Below are 15,075 nucleotides of genomic sequence, written 5' to 3'. Positions count from 1 at the left end.
TGGGTCAACAAAAAATTCTGTTCCATTTTCTACTGCATTTACTAAGGAAGTGGGAAGAACTCTGATTTGACTGGAAAACTCCAAATTCTGCAGACCATAGGGTTGCTATGCCTGGTTGTTTAAGACACTTTCTGATTGGGCCCAGTAACTAATTTGAGAGCCCTTGGCTAGATAGTTAAGAAAAATAACAGTAGCTACTCTTTTCAAGTGTATTCTATGTGCTGGTACTGTACTAAGAACTTTACACACATTGATTCATTCATGAACCTCATTCATTTCTAGGGTAGAGCCGGTGTTCTTAGGTCTTGGCTAAGACTTCAGCAAAACTTTGTGGTGGCATGAAAGTACTAAGATGTAGAGAGATGCTAAGTAGGATTGCAAACAGAAGATATGCAGGTGAAATCATAATTTAAGGGACATAATAGTAGGCATATAAAATTAAACTATTTCATAAAGCATTTGACTCTATATTCAATGGCAAAAAAAAAAAAAAAGCTTTTGTAAGATTGTTAAGCAAGTTTTCCAGAATGTAAGTAAAAATATTTTGAAATCCCATTTTTTTTTAAAGCAAATAGGATATCTTTTTCAGCAAAAACACTAAAAACCAAACAGTCAAAGGAAATTTTAAGGCATGTCACTATGTGATATTATTAGCTTTGACCTTTCTTTGGGACTAAGAAAGACCGGGAGATATAATACAAGCTTCTAGTAAGTAATCCAACTATCTCCATTCTCAAACAAATTGGATGAGACTTTCCCTAACACACATATCCTCAAACTACATTTTTGTTTTTTTTCTCTTTAATAATACCTTTGACAGTTATTTTACCCTGATTATACCTAAATACAGTGAATAGAGTACAAAGTTTAACCGGGCTCAAACATTACATGTGGTGTTGGCCTCATCTGAATTATTCCAAATTCTTACACAGAGCTTCAAAATAGAGCTAGTAATGTTTTCTTATGTTCACAATGACTTGTTATCGCTCTAGGAACTTTGGGAATGGGAGGGAATGATTGTAGGGAGGAACCTTTTCATAGTTTTTCTGTAATTAAAATAAATAGAAGGTATGAAAAGACAGTCTAGACTGTAGAGTCTCTGTCAGCTAGATGTATGTTTCCACATTTATTGCCAACTCCAAAGTCTCTGCTGCTACTTTCCTAGCCTTCACAGAAGCAGTGATTTAACCCCCCTTTTCTTCCTTGTTATAAAGAGTGGTAATCTTTGGTCATTTCATCTGAAAAACAATGCCACTACTTTTTCAAATAGTATTTTGATGTCGTGTAGCGATGTTTCTTAAACCTGTACTACAGGCATCAGGGGGGCTTGTTAAAACTCAAAATGCTCAGTTCTACCTAGTGCTTCTGATTCAGGAAGTCTGGTGTGTGGCCTCAGAATGTGCTTTTCTGATAACTTCCTGGGTAATATTAATGGGGCTGGTCTAAAGACCACATTTTGATAATCACTGTTGTAGAAAGTTGTTTTATAAACATGATGCTATTCTAAAAATAAGATGCATTTTCTGGCTCTACAAACAATAGTACTAATATTAGAATTTTTTTTATCTTACCTAGAATGGCTAGTGTTGGAACTGAAAGGGGTTTTTTTTGGAGGGGGGGGGGTGGTTCTGAAGTGAGTCAGAAAAGTACTAATTAAACATCAAAAATAATAGTCATAGTACTATGGTCATCCACAAATCATTCTCTGTATTCATCAGGTAGCCTAATCAGACAAATTCTTAGGCTTGTAGTGTTTACCTTTGTGATAACTTGCTGTTGGGAAATCTAACTATAAAAGAAAATTAAAGTCTTGTGAAACAGTAAGAAATATTATATGCCCCAATGGTAGTATTCCATTCTGGGCAATGAAATCACTGGTCTCTAGGGAAACATCCAACACCAGGGAAGGACAGCCAATTACTGAAATATTGTAACCAGTGAGGTGTGTCCTGAGATGCTCTTTGCCTACATAAACATGGTCAATTTAATTGTTGAACTTCTTTAGGGCCCTTGATACCCTGAATTGTTTAAGACACAAAAAATACACCCAAACCACCCAACCACTTCTTTAGTATTAAGAGAGATCTAAAACTCAAAGCAAGTTCACCCGGGTGTGTGGATCAAAGCAACACATAATCGTAGAGGTCATTAGTATTTGTAAAGCTGAGAAAGAACTGTCTTTCATGTAGTAATGATAGTAGCTAGAAATTTGGTGGTTCAGTGTGCCAAGTTCTGAAACTAAAATACCCTGAAGGGTAGCCCCTTTAAATAAACTTTAACCTGAACGTAAATTCAAATAGATATACAGACAATTTAAATTATTTCTGTACAGAGCTCAAAGTTTCTGTCTTCTGAGTTACTGTCAAATCCTTTATTCTTTTATGTTTATTCTTTTAGGAAAGTCACTATGGAATGGAGCACTAAAAACCATAGATTATTTCCTATAAAATTTTCATCATTAAATTAAATTCACAAAGATCTCCAGAAGGCAAAGCTACTAATAAGTCTTTGAGTGTGCTTATTCTGAAAGTGTAGTATTAGACACACCAAAATTTAGTGGTTCTTAATCAAAGTGGCACAGACTTGGGGGCATTCAAACTTTTATATGGACTAAGCAAAATGATGGTCTATCCAGACTCACCTTTCAGCTAACACACTTAGCATGGGGACACAGATGGATGGGAAAGATGACCCTGACCCACATAAGACCCACATTCCTGTGCAAGGATAGAAGCATGATAATCAGGAAATGATGGTTGTTAGTTACAGAAAATGCATTATTGTGAAAACCAGGGGGAAAGTGCTTATGAGAGGAAGTGATTGGATTATGGGGAATGAGAGAATAAGGATAGATCATTCCTACTGAGTAAATTGCTGTGATTTATAAGAGAAAGGGTATAGTGATATCTTGGCCCATTACTGACTAGATTCATTTCACAAACAATCCTAAATCAGAATGTGACAGTTTATAGGGAGAAAAACAAAGTCTCCCAAGGATGCTTATAAGTTACTAAGCTTTTAAACTGTCATATTTTTAATTCCTATACCTTTACTGCCATCAGCTTTCTTCATTTTGGTAGTTGACATTCATAATTAAAACTTTGTGTTCTGCTAAAGTGAATCTAATCATTTATTACATACTGTGATAAAAGAGATAATGTTGGATATATTTTATTATGTATTTTTGGAATTTTGGTAAATGCCAAGAGAAAGTTACCTAACAGAAACTTGAAATGTTAATATACTTACAGGTACACTATAATATTTAAACAATACTAAGATAATGAGATGCTATTTTTATAATAGTCTTGAGCATATGGTGTTTGAAATATTTCTCTTAAAATAACTATGAGTTAAGCTACATACATGTTCGCTTTTATTTTTCAGTTCAGATTTGAGTTCTTATTTCATCATATTCTAATCTTTCGAGAATACAAATTGTGTATTCTAAGGGAAAATTTTTACAAAGGATTCAATGAAAGGAACACTTTTATAACAAAACAGGCAATTTTCTCAAGTTTACTGAAAATGCACATGATGCTTAGAGTGGTTGTTTTTTAAAAGAAATAAAGAAAACCTGGGAAAAGCTCAAGAACTGGCATTAAAACACAGCTCTTCAAGGGGCTAAATACATTGCCTTTTTAAAATGATTGATTACTGTATAACCCTTAAAATATTTAGTGGTACAAGTGGTTACTATGTGCCATGAATTATTTTTGAATGTCATTTTTCTCTCAACTCTGCTTGGGGTTGCAGACATTCCATGATGAGGGCTTTGATTGTTGCTATTAAAGGAATGATTGCAGGGTTCACATTTTACTGTGAAAGATGTAAGGTTGAAGCAAGGTATCATACTGCTTTCTGAGCTGATGTGCAGACATATTTGCAAGACTAGCCAAGGTTTTCCTTGGGAAATGGGTTTGGATCTGTCCTTAGTTGGGATGCCAAAGATCCAGACTATGGAGCAGAGAAGACACAAGCATATTTTTCTGGAAATATTTCCAACCACAATCTACCATCGACACAGTCACCGAAAAAAATCTTGTCAACTTTCTGAGTCACAGTAAATTCTCAGTAAGTTTTTTGTAACATCTGGGCAACGATAGTGTACCACCTTGTCTGCCTGCTAGAATGAGTTAGGTTTAAAAGTGTAGTCCCAGCCATTGAGTTGGTATACTTTATAGAGGTATGTGAATCAAATAGATTCTTGAGATAGTCTGTTCTCTTTGATCTAATTAATTTTTGACCCATCTTTCTGGTATGAGTTGGATACCAAGCACCAAAATCTCTAGAAGCTCCTTCTTGTTCATGATAATAAACTATGGCATTTGTCTTTTTTGTCCTTGATAACAGTTCTTACAAAGAACTTAGCATTGGCCTTAAAGGCCCTCCACAACTTGGTCCCCATTTCCTCTCTGCATCTCATTCTGACTTACTTAACTCCAGCTTCACTGGAGTCCTTGTTATTCCTAGAGCGCACCAGGCAAACTCCTGTCTCAGGGCCTTTGCACTGTCCATTTTCTTCCCTGTGGCACTCTTTCTTCAAACATCCCCATGCTCCTTTACCTCCTTCGAATCTTTGTTTAAATGTCCTCTGCTTAGAGGCATACCCTGACCACCACATTTAGCACAGTAACTCCCATCAGCATCCCCATGCCCATTATCTTGCTTCACTGTTTGCCATGGTACATGTCACTTTTAACATGGTATATTTTACCTATATATTGTATATTTATCCAAATTTTTATAATATATTTAGATATTTTTTTTGTCTCCCTTCCTGAAAATGGAGATTCCATGTTCTCTGTTTCTTTGCTTCTCTTCTCTATCCCCAGCACCACAAAAGTGCCTAGCATATAGTAGATGTTCAGTAACTAGCTGTTGAGTGAAGAAGAGCCATTATATACTAGAAACTGTATTTGGATAGGAACATATGCACCTTGATCATTTCTATGGCCTTTGTATTTTCTTAGTGCTGGGAACATAGAAGGTGATCAATAAAATCTGTTGGTTGGTTGAATACATAAATTTCATCTAAAAGCCAAGAGGACATTTGGGTAGAAATAAAGAGAAGGAAAGCCAAAAGTATTTTCCTGTCTTACACCATTTGAAATGTGTGGCCTATCAGAAAATTATTTCTCCAACAATGGTCCTCACAGAGAGCTAGAAGGCAGGTTTTATGAAAACATTAGTGATCAAGGGGACTGATAAATTCGTACTTAGTTTCTAACTCATTCTGTTTTACAGAGTCACAGGCAGAACATAGGCCATTGAAACCCACAAAACATTTTATATTTTTCAAAGCAAGTTTCTCCATGAGGAGAGTATGTAATAATTATCAGTAATGATGTACTTGGTCCTGAAGCCCATTCACTCATTTAACATTTCAAATAACAAGATTCAAAGCTGCCATTTGTTAAGGAAAGGTGAGCATAATATTTCTAAGAAATATCCAGTTTGAAAAGGAAAAAGTGTTGCCACTCTTGAAAATAGGGTACATTACTCTGTGATGGTTTCCGAAAGCAATCATCCTGGTGGTGGATGACTTCTCATTACTCTCATTTGCTACATGTAATAACCTAAACAGATTTTGCTACAATTTGAGTCAGCATTAGTAAAGTTAGAAGTAATAAGACCGAGGATCTCAGGGTATGAAGATCCCATGACCACTTCTACTATAGTCATCAGACCCAGTTCTGTCAGTATTATTAGCGTCTCTCAGTTCATCAAATCTCTGAATCCTGGAGCATCTTTTCTTCATGTCCTCCCATTGATTCTTCCCTGGACCATTTGGTCTGGATCTCTGAGTCAATGTTCAGAGTATTGTGCAAAGGTCAGAAGAGATACAAGTAAGAAGGATACATTTGGTACCCCAAAAGACTTTTCCCACAGTAATATTCTTATGCCTATTTGCTAGATTCCTCTATAGTGACATGTAAGTACTATTATTAAATGTTTCAATGCTACTATTAAAAAATATTTTATGGGTTGAATTTGCCACTAAATTCCACACTTATCATCTCTTTTGAAAATATATTCCAAGTACCAATAATTCATTCATAATTCAAAGATTGTCACTACTGTTAATATCTTAAATACCTATCTGGAATTGAAATAAACTTCTTAGTTCTCTTCAGAACATGTGAATCACTTGAACTAGATATATTTGCCATATTTATACCATCCCAATTTGTACAAACTTATCTGAAATCTTTGAAAAACTCTTTTCCATTCTGATCCTCTTTCTAGTTCTAGTCTCATCTTCCTAATTACCAGATAGACATCTCAATCCTCATGAGTTTATCAAATTCAATGAGTACAAATACAAATTTATGATTTCCTTTTATAGTCTTATCACTACCAAAACCAGTATCTGTTCCTTCATGTGCTGTTGTGAATTCTATCGGCATCCTCTCAGTATTGACACATGAATTACCTTTTACTACTTTCTCTATCTCAGTTTGTGTGCACATCTAACCAGCTTATGAGTTCTTTTTATTAAATTTCTAAGTGATTCTAGGATTTATATACTCCTATCATATCTACTGTCACTATTCTAGCTTAGGGTCATATCTCATCTGGCTTCTTGGAAATAGCCAATGTGGACTTCATTGCTACCTGAGTTTTCTCAAACCCCCTAGTGACATCCTATTGTTTAAAGCATGAACGTCAAACTTTTTAACATACTAATCAAGTGCTCCCTAATTTAGTTCCCTAATTACTATTTGAATCTTGTTCCCTACTGTATTCTTACTAAGAATACAATAGTATTCCTAGTCTTTCCATGATATTTTTATTTCTTGAATGTGAGGATTCCGAATCTTTTCTGCACCATGGATTTCTTTGGCAGTCTGGTGAAGCGCTTAGACCCCTTCCTAGAGTAACATTTTTGAATGTATAAGATAATAAATGTAAGATTACCAAAGAAAACAATTCTCCAGTAATAAAATTCTGTCTGTGGACCCTGTTGTTTATGTCTTTGTGGCTTTGCTTATGATCCTCTTCCCACAGAAGTGCCCCTAAACCTACTCTTCTGATTATTGAAATCCTTCTCATTTTTCAAAGCTTATTCATCTCCTCTGTGCAACTTTACCTCCACTCCCTGCTCCATCTGTATTTACTATTTTGCCCTTTGCCCTCTCATAGATTATTTCTAATTAGTCCTTATCTTTACTTTGCTTATTATTATAATATATTATATTTATTGACAATGATGGGCCAAACACTAAACTGGCCAATTTCACATTTTATGTCTTCATATTTCTTTTTAAAACACTATGAAATACGCATATGAGAAAGAAACTGAGGTCCAGAAGTTTTATTATTTGACCAAGATCACACAACTTTCTCCTTTTATAAGTTATTTAAAGAAAGGAATATTTTATCTTCCTCTGTATACAGTCTCAGGATCTATGGAATAATATTTGTCCAGTAATCTTTGCTTATGTGGATTTAAAACATAGAAATACTAGGAAATACTTATTTTCCAATATTTAATGTCTCTAGAATTGACAAGATGCCAAAAATATATATATACATAAGACAGAGATGTATGTAATAGTGTTCCTAGGTCAGCGTCTATGCCAGATAACTGTAGCTAAATGCTAATTAACATTCTATAAATCTTTCTAATACCTAGTGGCTTCACAAATTGAAAGTTTACACAATGGTTTTCATTAGTCAATTTTTAAGAGTATCTCATTTTGTACTCATGAAAAAACAATAATCAAAGTTAAACAAATTGAAGAATTTGTAATCATAATGAATCCAGGAAATGTTTACATTTGTAATAAGATCAGTTGTATACCATGTTTTCTATACTACTCTCTCAGTGAAAACAATAAAAACAACCCAGTTTATATTCATATGTTGATACATTTTGAGTCTAATTCCCTTATACCAGTTTCACTTTTCTGTAGTCAAATGTTTTGCAAGTTTTCTTCAAACAGCATTGTTAGACTATCTATTTTAGAATGAAAAAAGATTTATTTTAGCAATAGTAATGCTTTATTTGCAAAATATTATTTTAAGTTTAAAAATCACATATTTATGATTATTAATTTCTCATGTGGAAGTTCTATATGGGTAGTAATTATTTTGAAAGGAATTACATCCTTCAATCTTCCAACACCTTTAACATACTGTGAACTATAAATTAATGTATAATTAATTCATATGGCTATCCATTTTTCATAATCTTTTATATTATTGTACTATAGCAAGTATTAACTCAAATGTAGATAGATAATTGGTTTTCTATTTTTATAGCTCCAGACGGTCCTCCTGAAAATGTGTATGTAGTAGCAACATCACCTTTTAGCATCAACATCAGCTGGAGTGAACCTGCTACCCTTACTGGACCAACATTCTATCTGATAGACATCAAATCAGTAAGGCTTGTCTTACCTTCTGCAAAAAGCAGTATGAGCATGGTTCAGAATACAGGTTTTCGAGCCAGATTATTTGCATTTTGATTCAAGCTCTATTAGACCTTAGACAACTTACTTAACCTGTCTGTGTTTCGGTATCCACATCTGTAAAATAAAGATTAATAATAGATAATAGTACCCAGGGTACAGAGATTTTGTGACAACTAAATCTGTTAATATGCAAAAAGAACTTAAAGCATTGCCTGACACATAGTAAGCACTCAATAAATACAAAGTATTATTACCATGAGTATTATATACTGATCCTTAGGGTATACATCAATTTAAACAAGTGATTAAGTTGATAATAAAACATTGGTTTAAAAATACAATGACAAAGGACTCATAATACAAAGTAAGAAGGGAGAAGGGCATTAGGGGAAAAATATCACAAATAAATAACATCGGAGCTTATCATTATCTCTTCATTTGCATTATGTCATCACATTTTAGCTAACAATATTTTGATGTAAATATTACTATCTTCATTTTACATAAAGGGGAATTGAAGCACAGACATGATAAATAATTTTTCGCATATCTGAGACCTGTCTAAGACCAGTAGACAGTGATGTGATAGGAAAAAGGGAAAACCATTTAATAGCAAATAAAATTTCCAAAATTGAAACATATGCTCACCAAAACCATTTTGGATCAAAGACAGCAAGAATTCAAGTGGATTCTAGCACTTCACAGTTTCCCTGAGACTCTTGGAACTGAGTAGTCATTTAGTTCCTTCCTCTTTTCATTCATTCGACACAAATTTTTAAGTACGTACAACACACCAGCATTATTCTAATAGCTAGATACGTAGAACTGAACAGGTCTGATGTTGTCATTACTGTCTTTATAGAGCTTATCTACAGCTCATTCATAAATACAAAACTATCTACATTCAAGAATCATTAGCTCCTGAGGCCCAGGAAGAAGAACATATGTCATTGAATTTAAGACTCATGTGCAGCCTGGACTTTACCAAATGCTAGCCACAAGGATATTAAAGTCTTCCCTTATAAGACTCAAATTAAATAAAACTGACCACTTAAATAAAAATATATGAGTGCAGATATCATTGTGAATGATTCTACTGGAAATTCATTCATTTCATAGTCATTTGTTCATTGTTTCCTTTATTTTTTCAAAATAAATATTTGGTGAGTAGCCTCTGTTTACCAAAACAGGTATGGAAACAAAATTCTGCTCAATAGCTCACACTCTAGTGGGAGACACTAGAATATAAATAGCTAATTATAGAATGTGAGGTATACAGTTTTGGTTTGTTTGTTTGTTTGTTTATTTGTTTGAAATGTACAGTAACAAAGTAATTAATGTTCCTGTTGTGGGGACTTAAGATACAGAGGAGACTTAAATTTGTTCTGATACTCCAGGAATGAGTAGGGTGTACCAGTGGGGAAAGGAGGAAGTGGGGCGGGAAACGGAGAGAAACTAGATCCAGTCTAATTACTGACATTGTATATAAAACCACCACACTTCGAAAACAAATTTTAAAATGTTTTACAATAATAGTTCATCAAATATAATATAAGCAAACAACTTTGGAATTGATGGAAGGGAAATAGTGAGCCAAAAAGTGTGAAATGTAAGTCCTATGTGAGTAGACAAACAATGGTTAACAATAACAAAGACAGAATAGGTTTAGTGAAGAAAGAAAATAAATTTTGTACACGTTATATTTAAAGACCTACCATTCTTTTTGGGTTTTATTAAAAACATTTTTTTAAGATATAGTAGATAACATGCATGCCGCATTGTATTTTTACTTCTCAACATTTATTATTCATTGTTTTCATGGAAGGCACTAGAATAGTTTAATTTTACTTTATGATATCATGCCCAGTGAACTTATATTAGTGTAGAGAGTGCCAGACTCCTGAAACACCTGGGTGCAAATCCTATCTTAGATACTTAGTAGCTATGGAATCTTGAGGAATTCACTTCAATTCTGTAATCAGAGTTCAAGCAGCTATAGTACATAGTCAGACAATTAACGTAAATGGGTAGTGAAAATGAAGCCAACTGGGTGGGGCAATAATGAAGACCCATGCCCCATCATAGTAGTTAACTATCATTCTTTTTATAATTGTTACTCACCATGAATATAAGCCTAGTCTTAAAGAAAATTTTAAAAGCTAGATTCTATGTGATACTTAAATGTTGACAAATACACACACACTCACTACTTGTGAATAGAACAATTGAATTTCTATACTAATTTATTTTTCTGCCATTTTAGAGAGTGGAACGTCTCTTTCCACTGCTCTGTCTTAAGGTGGGAACAATCTATTTGACTTCTTGTAATGCCAATATTATTTATCAGCTTCTTGCTATGTTTCTCATAGCAATATCTTTAAGTTGAAAATCACTCTCAGAAAAGAGCATTTGAAGAACATACGGAACAAAAAAAAAATCTTTCAAAGTTACGAGGAAGGTTCAAGTTGAAAACGAACATAATATTTTGAATAGTGTTTATAACCTGTTTTAGAGGGGTTGAAGTCAGGTACCTGAGAGTAACATGCAGAAAATTTCAAATTTTCTGATGTTTATCTCAGAAAAGTCCTTTCATTTAGTGCTAGAAACTTTAGCTGTGTTTAGTCTCTACAGTGAAAGGCCAGACTCTCCATCAAAGACATATCATGTTTAAATAAATTATACAACTATATTTAGTACACCTAAGGATACTTATTTGTACATAATTAGTAATTATTACATTCACAATTGAGTCCTCATCCAATGGCATCCATAGCAATAGGTCAGAGGTTTTTCAAACTGCAGTCATGATCAGAATTTTAAAATGAATTGGAATAAAATTTAAAAGAGCAGAAAATATCCCAGTGCATTTCAGAAAGAAGTTGTATTTCTGAAAATCATTTTTGAGTTATAAGGAAATATATTTGAGTGTATATACATACATATATCCTGAATTATCTAATTATATTACTAATGTGTTTCCTTTCTGTGGTTCATAGTAAAAAACAAACAAACAAATCAAAATCTAAAATCTCCATGCCAGTTATTTCAGATCTATTTTTTCTAAATCTCAACAAAACACTATACATAGATATTATCACCCCAATTTTACATACACAGAAATTAAGACACAGAGAACATAAGTGACTTGCCAAATGCTACAAGAACTATTAAGTGAACCAAATAGTGTTTCATTGACCGAAGAGATGATTCTTGCTTGATTTTGACGACTTTTAATGGGTTGGTTAATTGTGGTTGGTTCATTGTTTTGGTTTTTCCTTTTACTTTCAGTTGTTGAAATTATTGCTAATAAGTAAACCATTAAAGTAGCACTTTCAATTTCCCAGGACAACTCATTGTAAAAAAAAAAAAAAAAATGCAGTTGACCTTGAACAACAGTGAAGTTAGGGGCACTGACCCCCGCACAGTTGAAATCTGTGTATAACTTCTGACTCTCCCAAAACTTGAGTTGTCCCTCAGTATTCGAAAGGGACTGGTTCCAGGAGCTCCCACAGATACCAAAATTCACAGATGTTCAAATCTCCTATATAAAATGATGTAGATCAACATATACAGTTGGTCCAATATATCTGTGGATTCCCAGTGGTGGATTGAAAAAAACAGTACAGGTATGTTTTGAAAAGCATCTATGTCTGAGTGGACCTGCATAGTTCAAACCTATCTTGTTCAAGGGTCAATTGTACTTTAAATCTTGACTTGATAAATAAGCCCACATGGCTTTAAATTATTATATTTTAGTGATTTGTGTCTCAAATACTGATTCCTTTAATTGTTAGCTATTTTTTTTCCTGTAGGTAGATAGTGATGAATTTAATATTTCCTTAATCAAGTCAAATGAAGAAAACAAAACCATAGAAATTAAAGATTTAAAAATCTTCACAAGGTATTCTGTGGTGATCACTGCATTTACTGGAAACATTAGCACTGCATATGTGGAAGGAAAGTCAAGTGCTGAAGTGATTGTTACTACTTTAGAATCAGGTAAGGTATATTTTTCATCATTGCTAAAAATTGAGAGTTAGATGTCTTTCTTACAGTTTCTCACACCCCACTGTAGAAAAGAAGTATGTATTATGAGAAGTTAGTAAAGCATATAAATATAAAATTCAGTGACTCACTGTGATTGACAAAAGTTTAGCTTTCTATTTTTTAGGAAAAGTGGAATTTTGTAGAATAATGAGTCCTTGTAAATGCAAAAACAAATTACTTTGTAATAAACCCAATTGTCCTTTTTTTGTATTTATTTAAACAGTAAATGTTTCAAAAATTGTTACCTTCCCTAAGAGATGATTTTTCCAATTGTCTATATCTGATAATGCTTCACGTAAAACTCCATTTTAAGTATTTCTGTCTCGTGATGTAAGTGTACATTAAAATGATAATACTCTATTATTAAATAATCTGGAATTCAAAATTAGAATCCAGGTCATATTTACCATATCTGTTTTCTTCACTTAATTAAGTGACATGTTTTATTATATAATCTATTTGATAAATGCCAGAATCCATACAGAGTTCCTATGAACAGGGTCTGAAAGAATAATAGGATTGTAACCAATGAAAATTACATGTGGAAAGTCAACTTCCCAGAACTCGCTTGCCCCATCCTCCTTCGGACTCCTGATATTCTTTGCCGCCAGATATATCTTTGGAAAAAACACAGGAAATGATGTGTTGCTGTAGTTTATTTGTTGCTATCTGTAAGGTTATTATTGGAAATAAAAATATTCTCTAGTTAGTCCTTTCATTATATTACATACTGTATTGTCTATAAAGTTATGGCTCTAAATCAAAAGGTATATCTTATTCTTAGCACCCTAAAATTCTACGTTTCCATTTTGCTGTCACATATATCCCAGGTATCTATTTTCTTATACTTTTTGCACTTCTCCTTCATCTTACCTATCTGTGAAAAAAGATGCTGCTGAAATTGGTCACATTCATGCCATAAAGTACTGATTGCAAATATTAATGTGCTACCTTTCCAAAGGATATCATAGTTTAATACTTTTTACTAAACCTTTAAAAGTAGAATTTTAAAAGTAGAATTCTAGATATAAAGGCAAAAATATTTTGAGTATAGGAAGTTCTTTCCAGCATTCAGAGAATTCTTTCACTCATCTAACTTTAAACCTAATCTTATTTTTGAGAAATATCTCTTTCTTGTACAAAGAAGATATAGATAGTATTTTTATGTGTCCTAAAAATGTGTAACGGTTAATTTGAAAATGTGTTTTGAAACAATCTAACCTTTATTTTAGCTATGCATTTTCCACTTATAATGTGATATTTGATGTAATAACACCTGATTCTTTTTTTTTTCACTGTTATTTACTTACTTTTTGCTTGCTACAGGGCACTATCTCTAAAGACGTCTAAATATATCTAAAGAAAATAAAGCTTAAGTATCTGAACTCTTAATAGCCAAATATTAACAGCTTTCTTCATGGAGATTCTTTACTTAAAATGGAGAAATATATCCATTTCAATTTGATCAAAATAGAGGCATTCATTTGATCAGTCATTTATATAAAGAACACTAATTATGTAGTACAGCAAGAACTAATCTCTACATTCATAAACTAATTTTATCCTCATGTATATCATTTTCTTTCACAATAACTTGTTGATACTTAGCTAGTATGTTAGGCTTTTATGTATTGAAAAATAAACTGGAATATCTAGATTGTATAAAGAACTCTCAAAACTTGACATTTTAAAAATGCAATTAGAAAATTGATGAAAGATATGAACAGACATTTCACTAAAAAGAAGATATGATTGGCAATATAGTTTTATAATTTGATAATATAGTTTTTCAGCATCATCGACTATTTGTAAAATGCAAATTAAAACCACAATGAGATATCACTATGCATCTACTAGAACAGATAAAATAATTTTTAAAATAGTGATAATACCAAAAGCTGGCAAACATGTAGAAAATTGGATTTCTTGTACATTGCTCGTGGGAATGTAAAGGATATAGCTACACTGGAAAATAGTTTGATAATTTTTTATAAAGTGAAACATGTACTTAGTACATGAACCAGTAATTACACTCTTAGGTGTTTATCACAGAAAATTGAAAACTTTTGTTCATGAAAACATCTCTATGTAATGTTAATAGCAGATTTATTAGTAATAACTAAGAAAAATTTGAAACAACCCAAATGTTTTTCAGTGATTAAACAAATTCTGATACATTCATAAACTGGAACACTACTCAGAAATTTGAATAAAAAGCATGAGCTATTGATATATGCAACAACTGGTAAACCTCAAGGTCATTATGTTATTGTCTTTCTCAAAATGACAAAACTATGGAGATGGAGAATTACTAGAATGGAGTTGGATGTTTTGGGGTGGGATGGAGTCTAAAAACAAGGAGATAGAAGGAAGAAGTTCCTTCATGGTGATGGGACAGTTTTGTATTTTGTTTCTGGTGATGGGTACAGGAATCCATATGTGGGATTAAATTGCATAGAACTATACACACATACAGGAAAGCATGAAAAATGGTGAAATGTCAATAAGGTCTGTACATAAGTTAACAGTATTATACCAATGTCAGTTTCCAGGTTTGATATTAAACTACAGTCATTTAAGGTGTCACCACTGGGGAAAACTAAGGGAA

General features: G+C 32.9%; 1 protein-coding gene across 1 annotated transcript in view; it reads left to right on the top strand.

The window, feature by feature from the left end:
• Positions 1 to 15,075, top strand: part of PTPRQ (protein tyrosine phosphatase receptor type Q) — a 165,738-nt gene that overhangs the window by 95,710 nt on the left and 54,953 nt on the right. The window contains exons 27-28 of the mRNA XM_016132460.2: positions 8,269 to 8,390; positions 12,233 to 12,419. Of these exons, the coding sequence (XP_015987946.2) occupies positions 8,269 to 8,390; positions 12,233 to 12,419 (309 nt within the window). The remainder of the gene's footprint in view (positions 1 to 8,268; positions 8,391 to 12,232; positions 12,420 to 15,075) is intronic.

Source organism: Rousettus aegyptiacus, unplaced genomic scaffold, assembly GCF_014176215.1.
Source record: "Rousettus aegyptiacus isolate mRouAeg1 unplaced genomic scaffold, mRouAeg1.p scaffold_m13_p_2, whole genome shotgun sequence".
In the NCBI taxonomy this organism is placed as follows: Eukaryota; Metazoa; Chordata; class Mammalia; order Chiroptera; family Pteropodidae; genus Rousettus; species Rousettus aegyptiacus.
This window is presented reverse-complemented; position numbering and strand designations above follow the sequence as displayed.